This window comes from Somniosus microcephalus, chromosome 29, assembly GCF_052327205.1.
Source record: "Somniosus microcephalus isolate GS21.2 chromosome 29, FLI_Smic_1.0, whole genome shotgun sequence".
NCBI lineage: Eukaryota > Metazoa > Chordata > Chondrichthyes > Squaliformes > Somniosidae > Somniosus > Somniosus microcephalus.
This window is the reverse complement of record NC_141015.1, coordinates 36,023,020-36,043,552: the sequence shown is the minus strand read 5'-3', so window position 1 is coordinate 36,043,552 and position 20,533 is coordinate 36,023,020. Positions and strand designations below refer to the sequence as shown.

At 45.6% G+C, this 20,533-nt stretch overlaps 1 protein-coding gene across 1 annotated transcript in view; it reads left to right on the top strand.

Annotated features, from left to right (window-relative positions):
- zswim8 (zinc finger, SWIM-type containing 8) overlaps positions 1 to 20,533 on the top strand; it is a 219,800-nt gene that overhangs the window by 97,488 nt on the left and 101,779 nt on the right. Inside the window, 1 exon segment of the mRNA XM_085970598.1 lies at positions 15,705 to 15,877. Within this exon segment, the coding sequence (XP_085826724.1) occupies positions 15,705 to 15,877 (173 nt within the window).

Below are 20,533 nucleotides of genomic sequence, written 5' to 3'. Positions count from 1 at the left end.
TGGGTTGGAGAATTAACATTATAATGTACAGACACTGGATTTAAGCGTACAGTTCAGATGACATGCTGTAATGTCCATTTTCCAGTCGCTGAACAGTAACTGCATAATCATTTGGAGTTGTGAATTTGTTGCATGGTGCAATCATAGCCAGCTTATCCTTTTCAAACTGTGGATAAGACCTAATTTATTATAAATAGTGGATCTCTTGTATCATTGCTCGTGGTAAGTTAATTAGGGTACGTTTATTAAGAAAGGAGCATTATACTAAGGAATGCGTAATGCGAGCTTCTGGTCGCCTGTCACTTTAATTCTCCGCTTCACTCCCACTCTGACCTCTCCGTCCGCGGCCTCCTCCACTGTACCAATGAAGCTCAATGTAAGCTCGAGGAACAGCACCTCATCTTTCGATTAGGCACTTTACAGCCTTCTGGACTCGACATGAAGTTCAACAATTTCAGATCATATATTTCTTTCCACAATTTTTTTTTGTTTGTGTCTTTTCTTCTCTCCCACAGGGCAGCTGTCTTTCATTCTGCCAGCACGATTCACACTTCATCTAGAGCCACCCTTTGTTTCTTAACCTGTCCCATTACCATCTCCTCTCGCCTTGAATATCTCTTAATGTCTCTTAACCTCTCCTGCCTTCTATCCTGTCACAGACCTTCCCTTTTGTTCTTTCATCCTCTCTCCCCATTTCCCAGCCCCTGCACTTGCTTAAAAATCTGTTCCATTTCCTGCTTTTTTCCAGTTCTGATGAAGGGTCATCGACCTGAAACGTTAACTCTGTTTCTCTCTTCGCAGATGCTGCCTGACCTGCTGAGTTTCTCCAGCATTTTCTGTTTTTATTTCAGATTTCCAGCATCTGCAGTATTTTTCTTTTTGTAATGCGTAATGTTGAAATGCAGTCGTATGTAGCTTGGCCTGTTCCTTCAAGGGCACAAGTGTGTGATCAGTGGTCATTGGGAAGCCAGAGGTTAGCTGCTCCAAGTAGATCCTTTGGCCAAGTAGATGGCAGCAATGGATGGGTAATAAACGTGCTACATCATGAGAACAAAACCACGAGGTATTTCCTGCCTCGCCCCTTGGCTCAGAGGATAATTTTGTTACCTGCTTCTAGATTCTTCCGATTACCATTCAGTAACAACAACGACTTGTATTTATATACTTGGGATGGCAGGAATGACGTATGAGGAGAGATTGGGTCGATTGGGCTTATATTCGCTGGAGTTCAGAAGAATGAGAGGGGATCTCATTGAAACTTATAAAATTCTAACAGGACTAGACAGACTAGATGCAGGAAGGATGTTCCTGATGGCGGGGGAGTCCAGAACCAGGGGTCACAGTCTAATGATAAGGGGTAAGCCATTTAGGACTGAGATGAGGAGGAATTTCTTCACCCAGAGAGTGGTGAACCTGTGAAATTCTCTACCACAGAAGGCCGTTGAGGCCAATTCATTAAATATATTCAAGAAGGAGTTCGATATATTTCTTAAGGCTAAAGGGATATGGGGAGAAGGCAGGGACAGGGTACTGGATTTGGATGATCAGCCATGATCTCATTAAATGGCGGAGCAGGCTCGAGGGGCCGAATGGCCTACTCCTGCTCCTATCTTCTATGTTTCTATGTACAGCGCCTTTAACGTAGTAAAACTTCCCAAGGTGCTTCACAGGAGCGATTATCAAACAAAATTTGACACCGAGTCACATAAGGAGATATTGGGACAGGTGACCAGAAGATTGGTGAAAGAGGTCGGTTTTCAGGAGCGTCTTAAAGGAGGAGAGACTATTCCAGCGCACTCCTGGCTGGCCTCCCACATTCCACCCTACGTAAACCTGATGTCATCCAAAATTCGGCTGCCAGTGTCCTAACTCGCACCAAGCCCTGTTCGCCCATCACCCCCTGTGCTTGCTGACCTACATTGGCTCCCGGTTAGGCAGCGCCTCAATTTCAAAATTCTCATCCTTGTTTTCAAATCCCTCCATGGCCTCGTCCCTCCCCATCTCTGTAATCTCCTCCAGCTCCGAAATCCTCCCAGATATCTGCCCCCCCCACCCCCCCGATTCCGGCCTCTTGCGCATCCCCGATTTTAATCGCTCGTCCATTGCCTTCTGTTGCCTGGGCCCTAAGCTCTGGAATTCCCTCCCTAAACCTCTCCGCCTCGCTACCTCTCTCTCCTCCTTTAAGACGCTCCTTAAAACCTACCTCTTTGACCAAGCTTTTGATCACCTGCCCTAATATCTCCTTATGTGGATCGGTGTCAAATTTTTTGTTAAAATATTCCTGTGAAGCGCCTTGGGATGTTTTACTACATTAAAGGTGCTATATAAATACAAGTTGTTGTTGAGAGAGGGGCAGAGAGGTTTAGGGAGGGAATTCCAGAGCTTGGGGCCCAGACAGCTGAAGGCACGGCCGCCAATGGTGGAGCGATTAAAATCGGGGATGCTCAAGAGGCCCGCATTGGAGTAGCGCAGAGATCTGGGAGGGTTGCAGGGCTGAGGAGCTTACCGAGATAGGGAGGGGGGGGCGAGTCCGTGGAGGGATTTGAAAACCAGGATGAGAATTTTAAAATCGAGTCGTTGCTGGACCCCGGGAGCCAATGTAGGTCTGCTCGGCAGGAGCACAGGACGAGCCCAGGGAGACCTCTTTATTCGTAATCTGTCTCTCGTGCCTTCCCTGTTACCTCTTCCAGGCCCACTACCCAGATTGTCTGACCGCAATCATGCCCTTGATATGCGGCGAACTGTAAACGGAAACTCCTCTCCGACCCATTCAGCTAAATAATAAAATTGATTTTCTAGGCCAACTGGGCAGTTTATGATTGAAATTTGGAAACAAAATGTTTCTAAATTTAGCAGTAATGTATTTTCCCTTCAGGAAACTGTAGACCGTATATGTAAATTTCCAACATGATCTACAGTTTCTGGAGCAATGACTTATTTTCAGGGCCAGTGCGGTTTCCCCTAAGTGGAAGCGACGTCTATAGAAATAATTTTTGCAGTTGAGCCAATTTTTATATTGCAGATTTAAGTGGTCAGGTGATCAGTTAGTGGAAGGCTTTGGTTGGCTGCCAATTAAAGAACTGAGTATGATTGAAGACTTGCTTCGAGCAATGCTGTCCCACTCCACTTTTTAGAAGTTTGTTGCCTCTTGAATCTAGGAATGAATGCTGGTTAGTCAAATGTGATAACGTCATGCTAATTTACAAGTGAAATAAAGGGCACCACACCGTAGGAAGGATCTCTTGGCCTTGGAGGGAGTGCAGCGTAGGTTTACCAGAATGACACCAGGACTCCAAGGGTTAAATTACGAGGAGAGATTACACAAACTAGGGTTGTATTCCCTGGAATTTAGAAGGTTAAGGGGTGATTTGATCGACGCTTTCAAGATATTAAGGGGAACAGATAGGGTAGATAGAGAGAAACTATTGGGGAGTTTAGGACTATCTCTTGATTCCCTTAATATCCAAAAAACTATCGATCTCTGTCTTGAATATACTCAACGACTGAGCCTCCACAGCCCTCTGGGGTAGAGAATTCCAAAGGTTCACCACCCTCGGAGTGAAGAAATTTCTCCTCATCTCAGTCCTAAATGGCCGACCCCTTATCGTTAGACTGTGACCCCTGGTTCTAGACTCCCCAGCCAGGGGAGCTAGATAGGTTTTTGGACTCGCGGGGAATCGAGGGATATGGAGATCGGACAGGAAAGTGGAGTTGAGGTCGATGATCAGCCATGATCTTATTGAATGGCGGAGCAGGCTCGAGGGGCCGAATGGCCGACTCCTGCTCCTATTTCTTATGTGCTTATGCCTTTCAAGTCTTTCTTTCACCAGTATCAGCGTACCGTGGCTGCAGCGTATACTCTCTAGAGGATGGAATCGGCCCAAGTTATGTTTTGTTTTTGGCACTGTTGGCACATGGTAAACTGGCCTGTTTTGTGGGGGGAGCACCTGCCTTCTGCCTGGACCTTTTCTGATGGCCTGGCTGAGGTCAAGGCTTGCTGTGCGTGGGTGTTGTGAGCATAAACCCAGGTCTTGCTTCATGCCGTACGATGCAATAATAATACACTCTGGTGATCTTATTACTCAACACAGTAACATTTGATTCCTCCGGTGGCCCACTCAACTGTAACTGGGGCACTAACATCTTTCACAGCTCTCAAATTGTACATTGTTGAATTGCAGAGCGAAATTCTATTTACAACACTGAAGCGTGGACTGGAGAAAGAATGTAGGTCTATCCTTAAACTGGGCATTGTTGCATGCCTTCGCAAAAATGTCTAAACAACCTCCAGAATGTTGTCGTCATTGGTTTGTTGGAATAAACAGCTACAGTGTAGAGAGGGCGTAATGTTAGGCACAGTGTATTATAACGCAAGGGTCACGATGGAGGCCCTTCGGGTTGAAGTTAACAGTTGTCACGGAATGCCCTTTCCCTTTCAGTCCATAGTAGGTAAACAAGTGAGAGTTTGCATCAAGGATTTTGTATTAAGTTGGAAAGCCTTTCATTAACCAGAACACTAATATGTGGGGTATGTCATAGGGTAATATGTGGGGTATGTAACGGGGTAATATGTGGGGTATGTAACGGGGTAATATGTGGGATATGTAATGGGGTAATATGTGGGGTATGTAACAGGGTAATATGTGGGATATGTAACGGGGTAATATGTGGGGTATGTAACAGGCTAATATGTGGGATATGTAACAGGGTAATATGTGGGATATGTAACAGGGTAATATGTGGGGTATGTAACGGGGTAATATGTGGGGTATGTAACGGGGTAATATGTGGGGTATGTAACAGGGTAATATGTGGGATATGTAACAGGGTAATATGTGGGATATGTAACAGGGTAATATGTGGGGTATGTAACAGGGTAATATGTGGGGTATGTAACAGGGTAATATGTGGGGTATGTAACAGGGTAATATGTGGGATATGTAACGGTAATATGTGGGATATGTAACAGGGTAATATGTGGGATATGTAACCGGGTAATATGTGGGATATGTAACAGGGTAATATGTGGGATATGTAACAGGGTAATATGTGGGATATGTAACAGGGTAATATGTGGGGTATGTAACGGGGTAATATGTGGGATATGTAATGGGGTAATATGTGGGATATGTAACGGGGTAATATGTGGGGTATGTAACAGGGTAATATGTGGGATATGTAACAGGGTAATATGTGGGATATGTAACAGGGTGTATGACTGTATTGTAGACTAAGATGAAGAACATAACTGGTTTAATAAGGTTCACCCTTCATGTTAAGAGCTCATGCCGCAAATATCCTTTCCCAAAGAGTTTGTGTTCGGGTGAAGAAGCCAAGAACATTTAGGCCTGTGTGGCTGAAAACTTCCAGCACATGAAGGTTGTGAAGTGTAGACCTCTCACTCTGCCTATTGCTGTTATTCAATTACTCATCCTCACTTCCAATCCCTCCGTGGCCTTGTTCCTCCCTAGCTCTGGAATCTTCTCAAGCCCTATGTCCTGGCACATACCCTCTACTCTTCCAACTCTAGTGTTCCATGCATCTTCATTTTCTTTCTTTCCGCGCCCCCACCCCCCAAACTCCCTGGGCTGTCCCACCATCAACAGCAGATTGATGTGAATGCTGAGTTATTGAGTATATTCAAGGCTGAGATCGATAGATTTTTGGACTCTAGGGGAATCGAGGGATATGGGGATCGGGCGGGAAAGTGGAGTTGAGGTCAAAGATCAGCCGTGATCTTATTGAATGGCGGAGCAGGCTCGAGGGGCCGTGTGGCCTACTCCTGCTCCTATTTCTTATGTTCTTTCATCCAGGCCTGCGATTTGTATCCCACGTGTAGTAGTTTTGCGGATAAGGAGCATTATCTTTTCCAGTTTAATCATCGCAGTATTGTGGATCTGTAATTTTAAAACCAACAGAATCCTCAGTGCTGCGGCTACAGATATTTCTTTGCTGTTGGGACCTGTCGAGAGTTGACCAATGCTGTCTGTGTTCAACATTAGGGCTTCTGTTTCTCCTCGGTATTGTTTGTGTACCGAGAGCCATGCATTCTTGTAGCTATGGCATTCATTCTTGGGACATAATGGTCTGGAACCAGAGAATGCTAAATATGCGCTGGTGTGTATACTTATCGACAAAATAATAGACCTTGAACTTAATGCTATTTTAAAAAAAAAAAGCTGAAATGAGACTCGAAGGCAGAGTGTTTCAAATGGCTTTCTCTACTGTGGTTGTCAGTTTGAGCTGACTGATTCATTGGGTTAGAACTCATGTTTTAACATTAAATTCCACCTTTTACTAACAGCAATCGAGCCACATTAATCTTTGATATAAACGGAAAGCTTATCCTTGAAGTACTTTCTCTCCCTCCAGTTGACTTCCCTCAGCACTTTACAAATCGTTTTTGCACTCGCCGATTGAAAATTGAAGCTGTTCTACCTGAATTTTTTTTTTTTTTTTTAAGTACAGATTTTACCTGCATTACCTGGGCACCGCACTTTAGGAAGGATGTGAAGGCCTTAGAGAGGGTGCAGAAAAGATTTACAGGGATGAGGGACTTCAGTTACGCTGATAGACTGGAGAAGCTGGGGTTGTTCTCCTTGGAGCAGAGAAGGTTGAGGAGAGATTTGATCGAGGTGTTCAAAATCATGAGGGGTCTAGACAGAGTAGATAGAGAGAAACTGTTCCCATTGGGGGAAGGGTCAAGAACCAGAGGACACAGATTTAAGGTGATTGGCAGAAGAACCAAAGGCGACATGAGGAAAAACTTTTTTACGCAGCGAGTGGTTAGGATCTGGAATGCACTGCCTGAAAGGGTGGTGGAGGCAGACTCAATCGTGGCTTTCAAAAGGGAATTGGATAAGTACCTGAAGGAAAAAATTTGCAGGGCTACGGGGAAAGGGCGGAGGGGAGTGGGACTAGCTGAAGTGCTCTTGCAGAGAGCCGGCACGGGCGCGACGGGCCGAACGGCCTCCTGTGCTGTAACCATTCTATGATTAGTTCTGTCCATCTTGCTTTAATGTTGTGCCAGCACCCTTTTCTTTTTGTGACACTCTTAATTTATCAACTCCAGTTGCTTCTGCCGCTGTCCCTGCCAGTGACTGTGACCAGCATCTCACCCCCAGTACAGTATTATACAACCCCGATGCTCTTCCCAGATGCAATCAATTTTGCAGGTGTGGTGGGGAGGGGGTGGTGGAACGGGGGAATTTAAGATCTATTCAGTCTCCTGAAAAGGCTTTGCGCTTTGAGTAAATGGTGTAGATTTCATTTTTGGCGCACCTTTTTTGACTTAACAAAAGTGTTTTAATTACTGTTTATTTAAATGACTGTAATCAATGTTCCCTTTGAGCTGTGTAGCGCTCCGGAGCTCCCACACAGTTGGCTCACCGGCTTTTAAATGGGGAAAAGCCCGCCCGTGCGGTGTTTTGAATGGGCCGGGTGACCCTTTAAAGGGGCCGCGCACCCAAAAAAAATAAAAGGGAACATTGACTGTAATCTCTTTACATTACATATATGTAACCCTGTGGATGTGGTCCTGTACTTGGCGATCTATACATTAAATAACTGCAAAATGAAAAAAAAACATGCATACATGTAATTCTAAAATAAGTTTAATAGATGATTGATCATCAACACCTTCACCAAAGCGTACGAGAGCATGGGCCTTACACTAAATACCCATAAGACAAAGGTCCTCTACCAACCTACCCCCGCCACACAGTACTGCCCCCCCCAATTATCAAAATCCACGACAAGGCCTTGGACAACGTGGACCACTTTCCATACCTCGGGAGCCTACTGTCAACAAGGGCAGACGTCGATGATGAAGTCCAACACCGCCTTCGGTGTGCCAGTGCAGCCTTCGGTTGCCTGAGGAAGAGAGTGTTTGAAGACCAGGACCTCAAACCCGGCACTAAGCTCATGGTCTACAGAGCAGCAGTGATACCCACCCTGCTGTATGCCTGAGACATGGACCATGTACAGCAGGCACCTCAAAGCACTGGAGAGGTACCACCAATGCTGCCTCCGCAAGATCCTGCAAATCCATTGGCAGGATAGGCGCACCAACGTCTGTGTTCTCGCTCAGGCCAACATCCCCAGCATTGAAGCTATGACCACGCTCGATCAGCTCCAATGGACGGGTCACATTGTCCGCATGCCCGATACGAGACTCCCAAAACAAGCGCTCTACTCGGAGCTCCGACACGGCAAGAGAGCCCCAGGTGGGCAGAGGAAATGCTTCAAGGACACCCTCAAAGCCCCCTTTAAAAAGTGCAACACCCCCACCGACACCTGGGAATCCCTGGTTCAAGACCGCACAAAGTGGAGGAGAAGCATCCGGGAAGGCGCCGAGCACCTCGAGCCTCTTCACCGGGAGCAAGCGGAAGCCAAGTGCAAGCAGCGTACGTCAACCCAAGCACCCCACCCACCCGCCCCCTTCAACCACCATTTGCCCCACCTGTGACAGAGACTGTAGGTCCCGCATTGGACTCATCGGTCACCTGAGAACTCATTTTTAGTGTGGAAGCAAGTCATCCTCGAGGGACTGCCTAAGAAGAAGAATAGACGATTCCTGATGTAAGAAAACTACTAGGCACTTGGTCTAAGCATTAAACAAAGCTTTAATCAACTGTTTTACAACATGGAGGTCTCGTTGTGTCCTTCACTAGTTCCTGTTAAGAATGTCCTGCGCAAGCTGGGCCCGTGCCCGAGTATTTATACTCTCCCTGGACAGCGCCACCCGCAGGCCGCTCAGTATTATTTCATAAGTCTTTCTTTCATGAATGACTGATTCATGTCAATTCCCATCACTGAGAATCACGGGGAGGGGGGGGAAAAAGGTAATCACATTTATTTTAAGCCGGTTGTAGGGAAATCATTTACAACGGTAAGTACAGATGATGGTGATGATTCGGCCCATCAAATTCATCCTTCTACCGAAGGGTCTTCTGACTGGAAATACTTTGGGCAAGGTGCGTTTGATGGTGGTGCATACCCTCGATGTCTCTCTTCAGAGCCGCTCTGTCTAAACTCCAGCCCTGGGGCTAAGTTGCACCCCCCCCCCCCCTCCCCCCAATCCAGCTCGCAAAGTCCAGGTAGCTCGTGTTATATTTGTATTTCCATTTCTTATTCCCCTGGGTTGTCCTGTTTGAGTTTTGTAGGCCAGCATGTTTTGAAAGGGCTGTTCTTCGCACTGCTGCCTTCATTTGTGGATACAGCCTAAAGCAGAACGCCAAGATCTGTTCGTACCGGCAACTGGAGATGTCTGCAAATTAAAGGGAACGTGGGTTAACATCTTGTGGTTCCTGAGGCTCAATGGCATGCACCTAATTGGCCCATAGAGATCAACAGCTCGGACAGTCCTGTCTTGGAAGGTAGTTCCTTGATCAAATGAAAGTAAAGGCAGAATTGCATTTCTATAGCGCCTTTCGCGACCTCAGGACGTCCCAAAGTGCTTTACAGCCAATGAAGTACTTTTGAAGTGTAGTCACTGTTACAATGTAGGAAACGCGACAGCCAATTTGCACACAGCAAGCTCCCACAAACAGCAATGTGATAATGACCGGATAATCTGTTTTAGTGATGTTGGTTGAGGGATAAATATTGGCCCCAGGACACCGGGGCGAACTCCCCCTGCTCTTCTTCCAAATAGTGCCATGGGATCTTTTACGTCCACCTGAGAGGGCAGACGGGGCCTCAGTTTAACGTCTCATCCGAAAGACGGCACCTCCGACAGTGCAGCACTCCCTCAGCGCTGCGCTGGGAGTGTCAGCCTAGCTTTTTGCGCTCGAGTCCCTGGAGTGGGACTTGAACCTACAACCTTCTGACTCGGAGGCGAGGGTGCCACCCACCGAGCCAGGGGTAACCCCTAAATGGGGTAGTAAAGCTGTGGGTGACCTGTTAAACTCATATTTTATATGTTACAGTAAAGATTCCAAGGGCATTTGTTTAACTGTCGGCGTCACTAGTACAACATCTTCACAACTTTCTTGATGAATTGATGAGAGACAGCAAACTGTTGCAGACACGTGTTCTTCCAGAGTACCTTGGACATGTGGATTATTTTTCCATATTCACTTTTTTTGTTAATGGGGGAAAAATGAATGAGATTACATAGTGGTTAGCACTGTTGCCTCACAGCGCCAGGGACCCGGGTTCGAATCCGGCCTCGGGTGACTGTCTGTGTGGAGTTTGCACATTCTCCCCGTGTTTGCATGGGTTTCCTCCGGGTGCTCCGGTTTCCTCCCACAGTCCAAAGATGTGCGGGTTAGGTTGATTGGCTATGATAAAAATTGACCCTTAGTGTTAGGGGGATTAAATATGTGGGGTTACGGGGATAGGGTGGGGTATGTGTTGGTGTAGGGGGATCGGGTGGGATATGTGTCGGTGCAGGCTCGATGGGCCGAAATGGCCTCTATCTGCACTGTGAGGTTTCTGTGATTTCTGTGATTCTGTGAAACTCTCGTTTTACTGGCACCTAAATAACCGGAAATCCCTCTTAACCGGCAAAATTCAGGAGTAGGTTCAGGTAAGTTTTACTTCATATTAGTGGCCGTGTAACCGGGGTTCCTGCACCTGTTGCCATGCAACAGGGACGCCTGGATCTGTGGCCGTGTACGGGGCTCTCGTACCTTGGTAAGTATACCTCTCTGTAATCCGGACTTTTTGATCAACCGGCACCACGCCGGTCCCGTCGGTGCCGGATAAAAAAGGGTTTCTTGTACTGAGTTTGATCCACAAACCATTGGTAAAAATTCTGGAATCCTGTGTAATTTAAGCAGAATTTGATTTATCTGCAGACATTGTCGTAAATTTATAAATGGCAATTGTATGAACTGAAGTACATAATAGTGTTTACAAGCCTTAGTGCGACCGTGTGTTTAGTCTGCAGTAGTACCCCCAATGAACCAGTTTTTTTTTTTTTGAAGATCATCTGTATAAATGCTGCTCGCTCTTTACCATCTTACAGCACAGAAGGAGGCCATTCAGCCCATCGTGCCTGTGCCGGCTCTTTCAACGAGCTCTCCAGTTAGTCCCACTACCCCCTGCTCTTTCCCCATAGCCCTGCAAATTTTTCCCGTTAAAGTTATTACTGAATCTGCTTCCACCGCCCTTTCTAGATGCAGGAAGGGTGTTCCCGATGGCAGGGGAGTCCAGAACCAGGGGGTCACCGTCTAAAGATAAGGGGTAAGCCATTTAGGACTGAGATGAGGAGGAATTTCTTCACCCAGAGAGTGGTGAACCTGTGGAATTCTCTACCACAGAAGACAGTTGAGGCCAATTCATTAAATATATTCAAGAAGGAGTTGGATATATTTCTTAAGGCTAAAGGGATCAAGGGATATGGGGAGAAAGCAGGGACAGGGTACTGAATTTGGATGATCAGCCATGATCTCATTGAATGGCGGAGCAGGCTCGAGGGGCCGAATGGCCTACTCCTGCTCCTATCTTCTATGTTTCTATGTTTCAGGCAGTGCATTCCAGATCATAACTGCTCGCTGCATAAAATATTTTTTCCCTCGTGTCCCCTCTGGTTCTTTTGCCAATTATCTTAAATCTGTGCCCTCTGGTTACCGACCCTTTTACCACTGGAAACAGTTTCTCCTTATTTACTCTATCAAAACTCTTCAGGATTTTGAACACTTCTATCAAATCTCCCCTTAACTCTCTCTGCTCTTAAGAAGAACAACCACAGTTTCTCTAGTCTCTCCACGTAACTGAAGTCTTTCATCCCTGGTACCGTTCTGGTAAATCTACTCTGCGCCCGCTCTAAGACCTTAACATCCTTCCTAAAGTGCGGTGCCCAGAATTGGCCACAATACTCCAGCTGGGGCCTAACCAGTGTTTTATAAAGGTTTAGCATAACCTCCTTGTTTTTGAACTCCTATCTGTAGAGCCAAGGATCCCGTCTGCCTTTTTAACAGCCATCTCAACTTGTTCAGCCACCTTCAAAAGACTGGTGTATGTACATAAGAACATAAGAAATAGGAGCAGGAATAGGCCACTTGGCCCCTCGAGCCTGCTCCGCCATTCAATATGATCATGGCTGATCTTGGGCTCAAAGCCACTTCCCTGCCCGCTCCCCATAACCCTTCACTCCCTTATCTTGCAAAAATCTGTCTATCTCCACCTTAAATGTATTTAATGACCCAGCCTCCACAGCTCTCTGGGGCAGAGAATTCCACAGATTTACGACCCTCAGAGAAGAAATTCCTTCTCATCTCAGTTCTAAAAGGGCGCCCCTTTATTCTGAAACTATGCCCCTGAGTTCTAGATTTCCCCACGAGGGGAAACATCCTCTCTGCATCTACCTTGTCGAGCCCCCTCTCAGTATCTTATATGTTTCAATAAGATCACCTCTCATTCTTCTAAACTCCAATGAGTATAGGCCCAACCTGCTCAACCTTTCTTCATAAGTCAACCCCTTCGTCTCAGGAATCAACCTCGTGAACACCTTTTTATAACAGTGGATTGTACGATACTGCAGGAGTCGTTCATTTACAAAATAATTCATGGTCTTAATGGTATAATCCAGAAATATAAGAGTGGTTATTGCAGGGGAAATTAAACTTTAATGCGAACTACGCCATTAGAATGATCACCAAATGATTCAGTGATTATAATCTCTTCAGTTGTGTCTTCAATTAAATTCTTGTAAGCACCTAAGTGCCACAAAATTGGTACGTTGTGTTTGTGTAGCAGCTACATGGGGCCATTGAGACATTGGAAAAATGCCGACACACCATTTCCAATGCACATAATTCATGAAAAGCTTAGCAAACGCCAACTGCCTCAAGGGGCTTGAGGATCACAAGCAATTTCTTGAATGAGTAAACTGAACGATGCATGAGCAGAGAGACTTGAGGTTGGGCCTATACTCATTGGAGTTTAGAAGAATGAGAGGTGATCTTATTGAAACATATAAGATACTGAGAGGGGGCTCGACAAGGTAGATGCAGAGAGGATGTTTCCCCTCGTGGGGAAATCTAGAACTCAGGGGCATAGTTTCAGAATAAAGGGGCGCCCTTTTAGAACTGAGATGAGAAGGAATTTCTTCTCTGAGGGTCGTAAATCTGTGGAATTCTCTGCCCCAGAGAGCCGTGGAGGCTGGGTCATTAAATACATTTAAGGTGGAGATAGACAGATTTTTGATCAATAAGGGAGTGATGGGTTATGGGGAGCGGGCAGGGAAATGGATCTGAGCCCAAGATCAGATCAGCCATGATCTCATTAAATGGCGGAGCAGGCTCGAGGGGCCGAATGACCTGCTCCTGCTCCTATTTCTTATGTAATACTCTGGGGCATACTGGAGCACTGAGTTAGCACCTTGTCCTTTCACGGCTGGGACCTGGATCTGAATCCAGTCCTGGCGCCTGTGCTGAAAGCATTGCCTCCCAATCGGATGCTCCGTGAAATGTACTCTGGAAGCTTCAACCCGGCTCCTAACGGTCAGCGCCTCACAACACACCGTTCACCAGACTGTAAATCTCACCAGAGGTCGTCATGGCTGGTGTGGGAAATGGAAATGTACGGCAGGGATGTTCTTCAATTGGGCGTTGGGGCAGGGATACTGTAACGGGCCACTTCAGAAGCACTTAATAGCAACACTGGAATGCAAAATATTCAATTGCCCGGCATTGATGCCGCCCATCTTTGAGTAGTATTTTTTTAAATAAATCATGTTTGGGTAAATTACCTTCATCGGTTCAGTTTGAGTTGTTTCATTACTGCTGAAGGCCATTTCTGGAGTCCTTTTAAGCCATCCTCATCTTCAGTAAACGATGGAGATGGTTGACTTTTTTTGTTCACTCACGGGGATCTGGGCGTCGCTGGCAAGGCCAGCATTTATTGCCCATCCCTAATTGCCCTTGAGAAGGTGGTGGTGAGCCGCCGCCTTGAACCACCGCAGTCCATTGTAGCAGTTTTTTTTTGATACGACAGAGTGGCTTGCTGGTGGCCATTTCAGAGGGCAGTTAAGAGTCAACCACATTGCTGTGGGTCACATATAAGGATGGCAGGTTTCCTTTCCTAAAGGATATTAGTGAACTAGTTGGGTTTTTACAACAATCCGGCACTGATGCTAGCTTTTTATTCCAGATTTATTGTTGTGGTGGGATTTGAACTCGCGTATCCGGATTATTAGTCCAGGCTGCTGGATTATTAGTCCAGTAACATAAGATTACATAGGATATACAGCACAGAAACAGGCCATTCGGCCCAACCAGTCTATGCCGGTGTTTATGCGCTACTCGAGCCTCCTCCCGTCTTTCCTCATCTAAATCTATCAGCGTAACCCTCTATTCCCTCCTCCCTCATATGCTTATCCAGCCTCCCCTTAAATGCATCTCTACTATTCACCTCAACCACTCCCTGTGGTAGCAAGTTCCACATTCTCACCATTCTCCGGGTAAAGAAGTTTCTTCTGAATTCCCTATTGGATTTCTTGGTGACTATCTTATATCGATGGCCTCTAGTTTTGCTCTTCCCCACAAGTGGAAACATTCTCTCTGTATCCACTCTATCAAAGCCTTTCATAATTTTAAAGACCTCTATTAGGTCGCCCCTCAGCCTGTTCATCCTTTCCCGATAGGTAGACCCTTGCATTTCTGGTATCATCCTTGTAAATCTTCTCTGCACCCTCTCCAGTGCCTCTATATCCGTTTTATAATATGGCGACCAGAACTGTACGCAGTACTCCAAGTGTGGTCTAACCAAGGTTCGATACAGGTTTAGCATAACTTCCCTACTTTTCAATTCTATCCCTCTAGAAATAAACCCTAGTGCTTGGTTTGCTCTTTTTTATGGCCTTGCTAACCTGTGTCGATACTTTTAGTGATTTGTGTATTTGTACTCCGAGATCCCTTTTGTTCCTCTACCCCATTTAGATTCTTATTTTCCAAGTAATATGTGACCTCCCTATTTTAACATACCCACTATGGCGTAGCCACCATGGGGAAGCCCTTGTTGTTCAACCATTCCATTGGTGTCAGTCTGGTTTCCATAGAAGCTAATGGGGTTGTCTTTTCTGACTCCTCCTTGCAGTCTTTCGGCAGTCGCTCTACAACCAATAAATACTCTCTGTGCCGCAGATGGAAGCCGGCGAAACTCGCCGATAGGTGGTTGCGAATTAGAAAAACTGTTGATGCTGCAGTCAGCCACCAAAACCTTGGCTTTTGTTTTTGTGTAACATAGCTGGACCTCCTGAGGAGTTTCACTTGGGGTCTGAAACTAAGTGTGAGGTGAAGTAGAGTTACAGGGTGGGGGGAATAATTAGACCAGCGTGTGCAGATGTAATTCAAGCGCCATTTTAAAGTCATGCATTCTATTCTTATTTTTATATAATATTAGATTTTATATTATTTACTGTTGAGTAACACAACTTGTGGCAATTTGGGAGGCAATGAATTGGTTAGAGCAGAGGAATTTCCCTGCAGTAGAAGTTGAGGGGCTGAGTGGTGCAAAGGTGAGGTGCTACAGCACCACCACTGGTGGGAGGGTGTAATTACAGCGTGACAAGTTGACATAGAAAGTTCCCATTATACACGTGAACATGGGAATTTATAATGGGCAAAGGTTAATACAAAAGTGTGACCGGAAGTGCGAGCAGGCGGAAGATTTTTAATATATGTGCTGTAGATTATCGTGTGGTCATTGATCGCTTCAATAATTATTTCCTTCTCTCTTCCCCCTCCCCAAAACAGGATTTCACTTGAGTGCCACAGTGGTTCCTCCGCAGACTGCTCAAGCGAAAGGGGCATTCAATGTGGCTGTTATGTTTGACCGCTGCAGGATAACCTCGTGCAGCTGTACCTGTGGAGCGGGAGCTAAATGGTGTGCTCACGTAGTGGCACTCTGTCTCTTCCGGATACACAATGTAAGTACGGTGTAAATTTTTCTTCTTTAATTGTAGGAACTACTGTGCATTTTGGCAAATCGCATTGCCCATTGGTGCAAGAATGATTTAAAATATTGAAGGAGCGATGGCCTTCTCTTTAATCAGTCGGACACTCCGCCAGTTCGTAGTCAGTTGGTGGAGAATTTAGCCCAAAGGTTTCATAGTGCAGATACAGCCCCCTGCCCCACCCCAAGTAACAATCTTCCCACATTCAGATCTATGATTCATATGTTCATTGACGTTGAACGTGTTGGAACATCCAACAGGGGAAACACGCGGCAGATTGTCACTTGGAAGGTTCTTGATCTTGAACTCGGTGACCTTTTTCTTCCTCAGGCATTTGGTCCTGATGTGAATTAACTTCAGTTTCTTTTTTTTTGTCTCTTGCTATCACTGCCATGAGTAAGAACTTTATTGTCAACAGTACCTTCTCCGTGTTTTTTTGTCTGTGACTTGCAATTATCTTCTGTTTGTGTTCTGATTCAGTTTTCCTTAAAGCTCCTCTTTATCTGCAACAGAAAGGCCTTTCTTGTAACTGACTGACAACGACTTGCATTTATATAGCGCCTTTAACATAGTAAAACGTCCCAAGGTGCTTCACCGGAGAGTTATCCATCAAAATTTGACACCGAACCACAGAAGGCGATACTGTATTAGGACAGGTGACCAAACGCTTGGCCAAAGAGGCAGGTTTTAAGGAGCGCCTTAAAGGAGGAGAGAGGTGTAGAGAGGCGGAGAGGCTTAGGGAGGGAATTCCAGAGCTTGGGGCCCAGGCAGCTGAAGGCACGGCTGCCAATGGTGGAGTGATAGAAATCGGGGATGCGCAAGAGGCCAGAATTGGAGGAGCGCCGAGATCTCGGAGGGTTGTAGGGCTGGAGACGGTTGCAGAGATAAGCCAATAAATGCGGGAAAATTCCAAAATTTAAAGACCTCGGTGATCCCTGGGATGCCCTCTCAGACCGTTTGGGGCCCAGAGATCTCGATTTGAAAACCCATGCTATAGCTTTGTGCTAGGAAGTTTGTGAGAGTAGAATCGGATGACTAATGTCTTCTTTCCCTGTGACGGGTGACCGATTCAAGATGAGCTGCTCTCCAACTGAGATCTCGACTTTTCTGTGGCACAGTGCGTTGGACCTCCAATGGACGCTAAGCTTGGCCAGTTCAAGTGAGGGTGGATGGAAACGACGGTGGAATATAACCTAAACAGGGCGCAGCTTCCAGAAACCCATACACTTGTAGTCTGCCATGGGACCAAACCAGGTTTAATCTTAAAAGCACAACAGGGCAGCGATTCCGAGGTGTGGGCGATGGATTTGAAAATTCCTAAATTGGGCGCGCATCGCTGAGATGTATTCTGCATGAAAAGTAGAATTAGCACCGGCTCTCAAATTACCAGCAGCATGACTTAAGAACGGTTTTGGCAATATTCCTCTGTGGTCATGACATTTGATAATGGTTAGTGATGTAAGAAAACTACTGTTTTACAACATGGAGGTCTAGTTGTGTCCTTCACTAGTTCCTGTTAAGAATGTCCTGAGCAAGCTGGGCTCGTGCCTGAGTATTTAATCCTCTCCCTGGACAGCGCCACCCGTAGGCCGCTCAGTATTATTTCATAAGTCTTTCTTTCATGAATGACTGACTGATCCATGTCAGTTAGCATTCTGTTTTACCACAGAAAGAATTTCCACTTTTTTATGACAAAGTGCAGTCTAATAAAGCAGATCATCATTATGCTACTTAGTTTAAAAAAATGTTTGTACCTGTTCTTTTAAAAAAAAGAACGACTTGCATTTATATAGAGCCTTTCACGAACATCGGACGTCCCAAAGCGCTTTACAGCCAATGAAGTACTTTTGAAGTGTGGTCACTGATGTAAGGTTGGAAACGCTGCAGCCAATTTGTGCACAGCAAGCTCCCACAAACAGCAATGTGATAATGACCAGATAATCTGTTTTTTAGTGATGTTGATTGAGGGATAAATATTGACCAGGACACCGGGGAGAACTCCCCTGCTCTTCTTTGAAATAATGCCGTGGAATCTTTTGCGTCCACCTGAGAGAGCAGACGGGGCCTCGGTTTAACGTCCCATCCGAACGACGGCACCTCAGACAGTGCAGCACTCCCTCAGTACTGCACTGGGAGAGTCAGCCTAGATTGTTGCGCTCCATTTATTAGACCTGCATTATACACACAAGGGGAATAATTTAGCGGCGAGGGCTGAACCTGAGGAAACCTGAAGCGATTTTATAGACAAAAGGCAAATCCTTGGTAAATCTCAAAAGCTTAACACGATCGGTTTGCCAGCACTCCCTCAGCACCGCACTGGAGTGTCAGCCTAGCTTTCTGTGCTCAAGTCCCTGGAGTGGGACTTGAACCCACTGAGCCACAGCTGACACTTAGTAAGAACATGGCACTCATAACATGGGTGCAACTACAGGGAAGGGGGAATCAAGATAACGTAATTACTCCTCTTCCTGCCACACCCTCCCCCAGTTTATAAGGTGGATGAATTGGCTGCGCAAATAGAAGTAAACAAATACGATTTGGTTGGGATTACGGAAACGTGGCTCAAGGAAGGCCAGGACTGGGAACTCAACATCCAGGGGTATTCGATATTCAGGAAAGATAGGCAACAAGGAAAGGGAGGTGGGGTAGCATTACTGGTTAAAGAAGGGATTAACACAATTGTAATGAAGGATATTAGCTCTGATGAGGTGGAATCTGTATGGGTAGAATTGAGAAATACTAAGGGGAAAAAAACGTTAGTGGGAGTGGTTTATAGACCTCCAAACAGTAAGGTGGAGGTTGGGGATGGCATTAAAAGAGAAATTAAAGAAGCGTGCAATAAGGGCACAGCAGTCATCATGGGTGACTTTAATCTACATATAGATTGGGCCAAGCAAATGAGTAACAATACTGTGGAGGAGGAATTCCTGGAGTGTTTACGGGATGGTTTCCTGGACCAATATGTCGAGGAACCAGCCAGAGATCAGGCCATCTTAGACTGGGTATTATGTAACGAGAAAGGATTAATTAGCAATCTTGTTGTAAGAGGCCCCTTGGGTCGGAGCGATCATAATATGATCGAATTCTTCATTAAGATAGAGAATGAAGTAGTTGACTCGGAGACTAGGGTCCTCAATTTAAATAAAGGAAACTATGATGGTCTGAGGAGCGAGTTGGGTAGGATTGATTGGGGAATGGCACTCAAAGGGTTGACGGTGGATAGGCAATGGCAAACATTCAAAGACCGAATGGATGAACTACAGAATTTGTTCATCCCAGTTTGGCATAAAAATAAAATAAAAAAGGTGACCCAACCATGGCTAACAAGGGAAATTAGGGATAGCATAAGGTCCAAGGAGAGGGCATATAAATTGGCCAGAAAAAGCAATAATCCTGAGGATTGGGAGCAGTTTAGGATTCAACAAAGGAGGACAAAGGGATTAATTAAGAAAGGGAAAATAGAATATGAGAGTAAGCTTGCAGAGAACATAAAAACTGACTAAAAGCTTTTATAGATATGTGAAGAGAAAAAGATTGGTGAAGTCAAGCATAGGTCCCTTGCAGTCAGAATCGGGGGAATTTATAATGGGGAGCAAAGAAATGGCAGACCAACTAAATACATATTTTGGTTCTGTCTTCACAAAGGAGGACACAAATAACCTCCCAGAGATGCCAGGGAACATAGGGTCTGATGAAAGGATGGAACTGAAAGAAATCAGTATTTGTAGGGAAATGGTGTTAGGAAAATTGATGGTACTGAAGGCCGATAAATCCCCAGGGCCTGATAATCTACATCCCAGGGTACTTAAGGAAGTGGCCCTAGAAATAGTAGATGCATTGCTGGTCATCTTCCAGAACGTCGATAGACTCTGGCACGGTACCCGTGGATTGGCGGGTAGCTAATGTTACCCCACTATTCAAAAAAGGTGGTAGAGAAAAGGTGGGGAATTATAGCCTGACATCGGTAGTGGGGAAAATGCTAGAGTCCATTATAAAAGATGTAATAGCAGAGCACTTGGAAAGCAGTGACTGGATCGGACAAAGTCAACATGGATTTACAAAAGGTAAATCATGCTTGACTAATCTACTGGAATTTTTTGAGGATGTAACTGGTAAAATAGATAAGGGAGAACCAGTGGATGTGGTGTATTTGGACTTTCAGAAGGCTTTCGATAAGGTCCCGCATAAGAGATTAGCATGCAAAATTAAGGCACATGGGTTTGAGGGCAAGGTATTGACTTGGATAGAGAACTGGTTGGCGGACAGAAAGCAAAGAGTTGGAATAAACGGGTCATTTTCTGAGTGGCAGGCAGTGACTAGTGGGGTACCGCAAGGATCGGTCCTAGGACCCCAGCTGTTCACAATATATATTAATGATCTGGACGAGGGAATCGGATGTAATATCTCCAAATTTGCAGACGACACAAAGCTGGGTGGGAGGGTATGCTGTGAGGAGGATGTCGTGAAACTCCAGTACGATTTGGACAGGTTGGGTGATTGGGCAGAAACATGGCAAATGCACTATAATGTGGATAAATGTGAGGTTATCCACTTTGGTGGCAAAAACAGGAAGGCAGATTATTATTTGAATGGTAATAGATTGGGAGAAGGGGAAGTGCAAAGAGACCT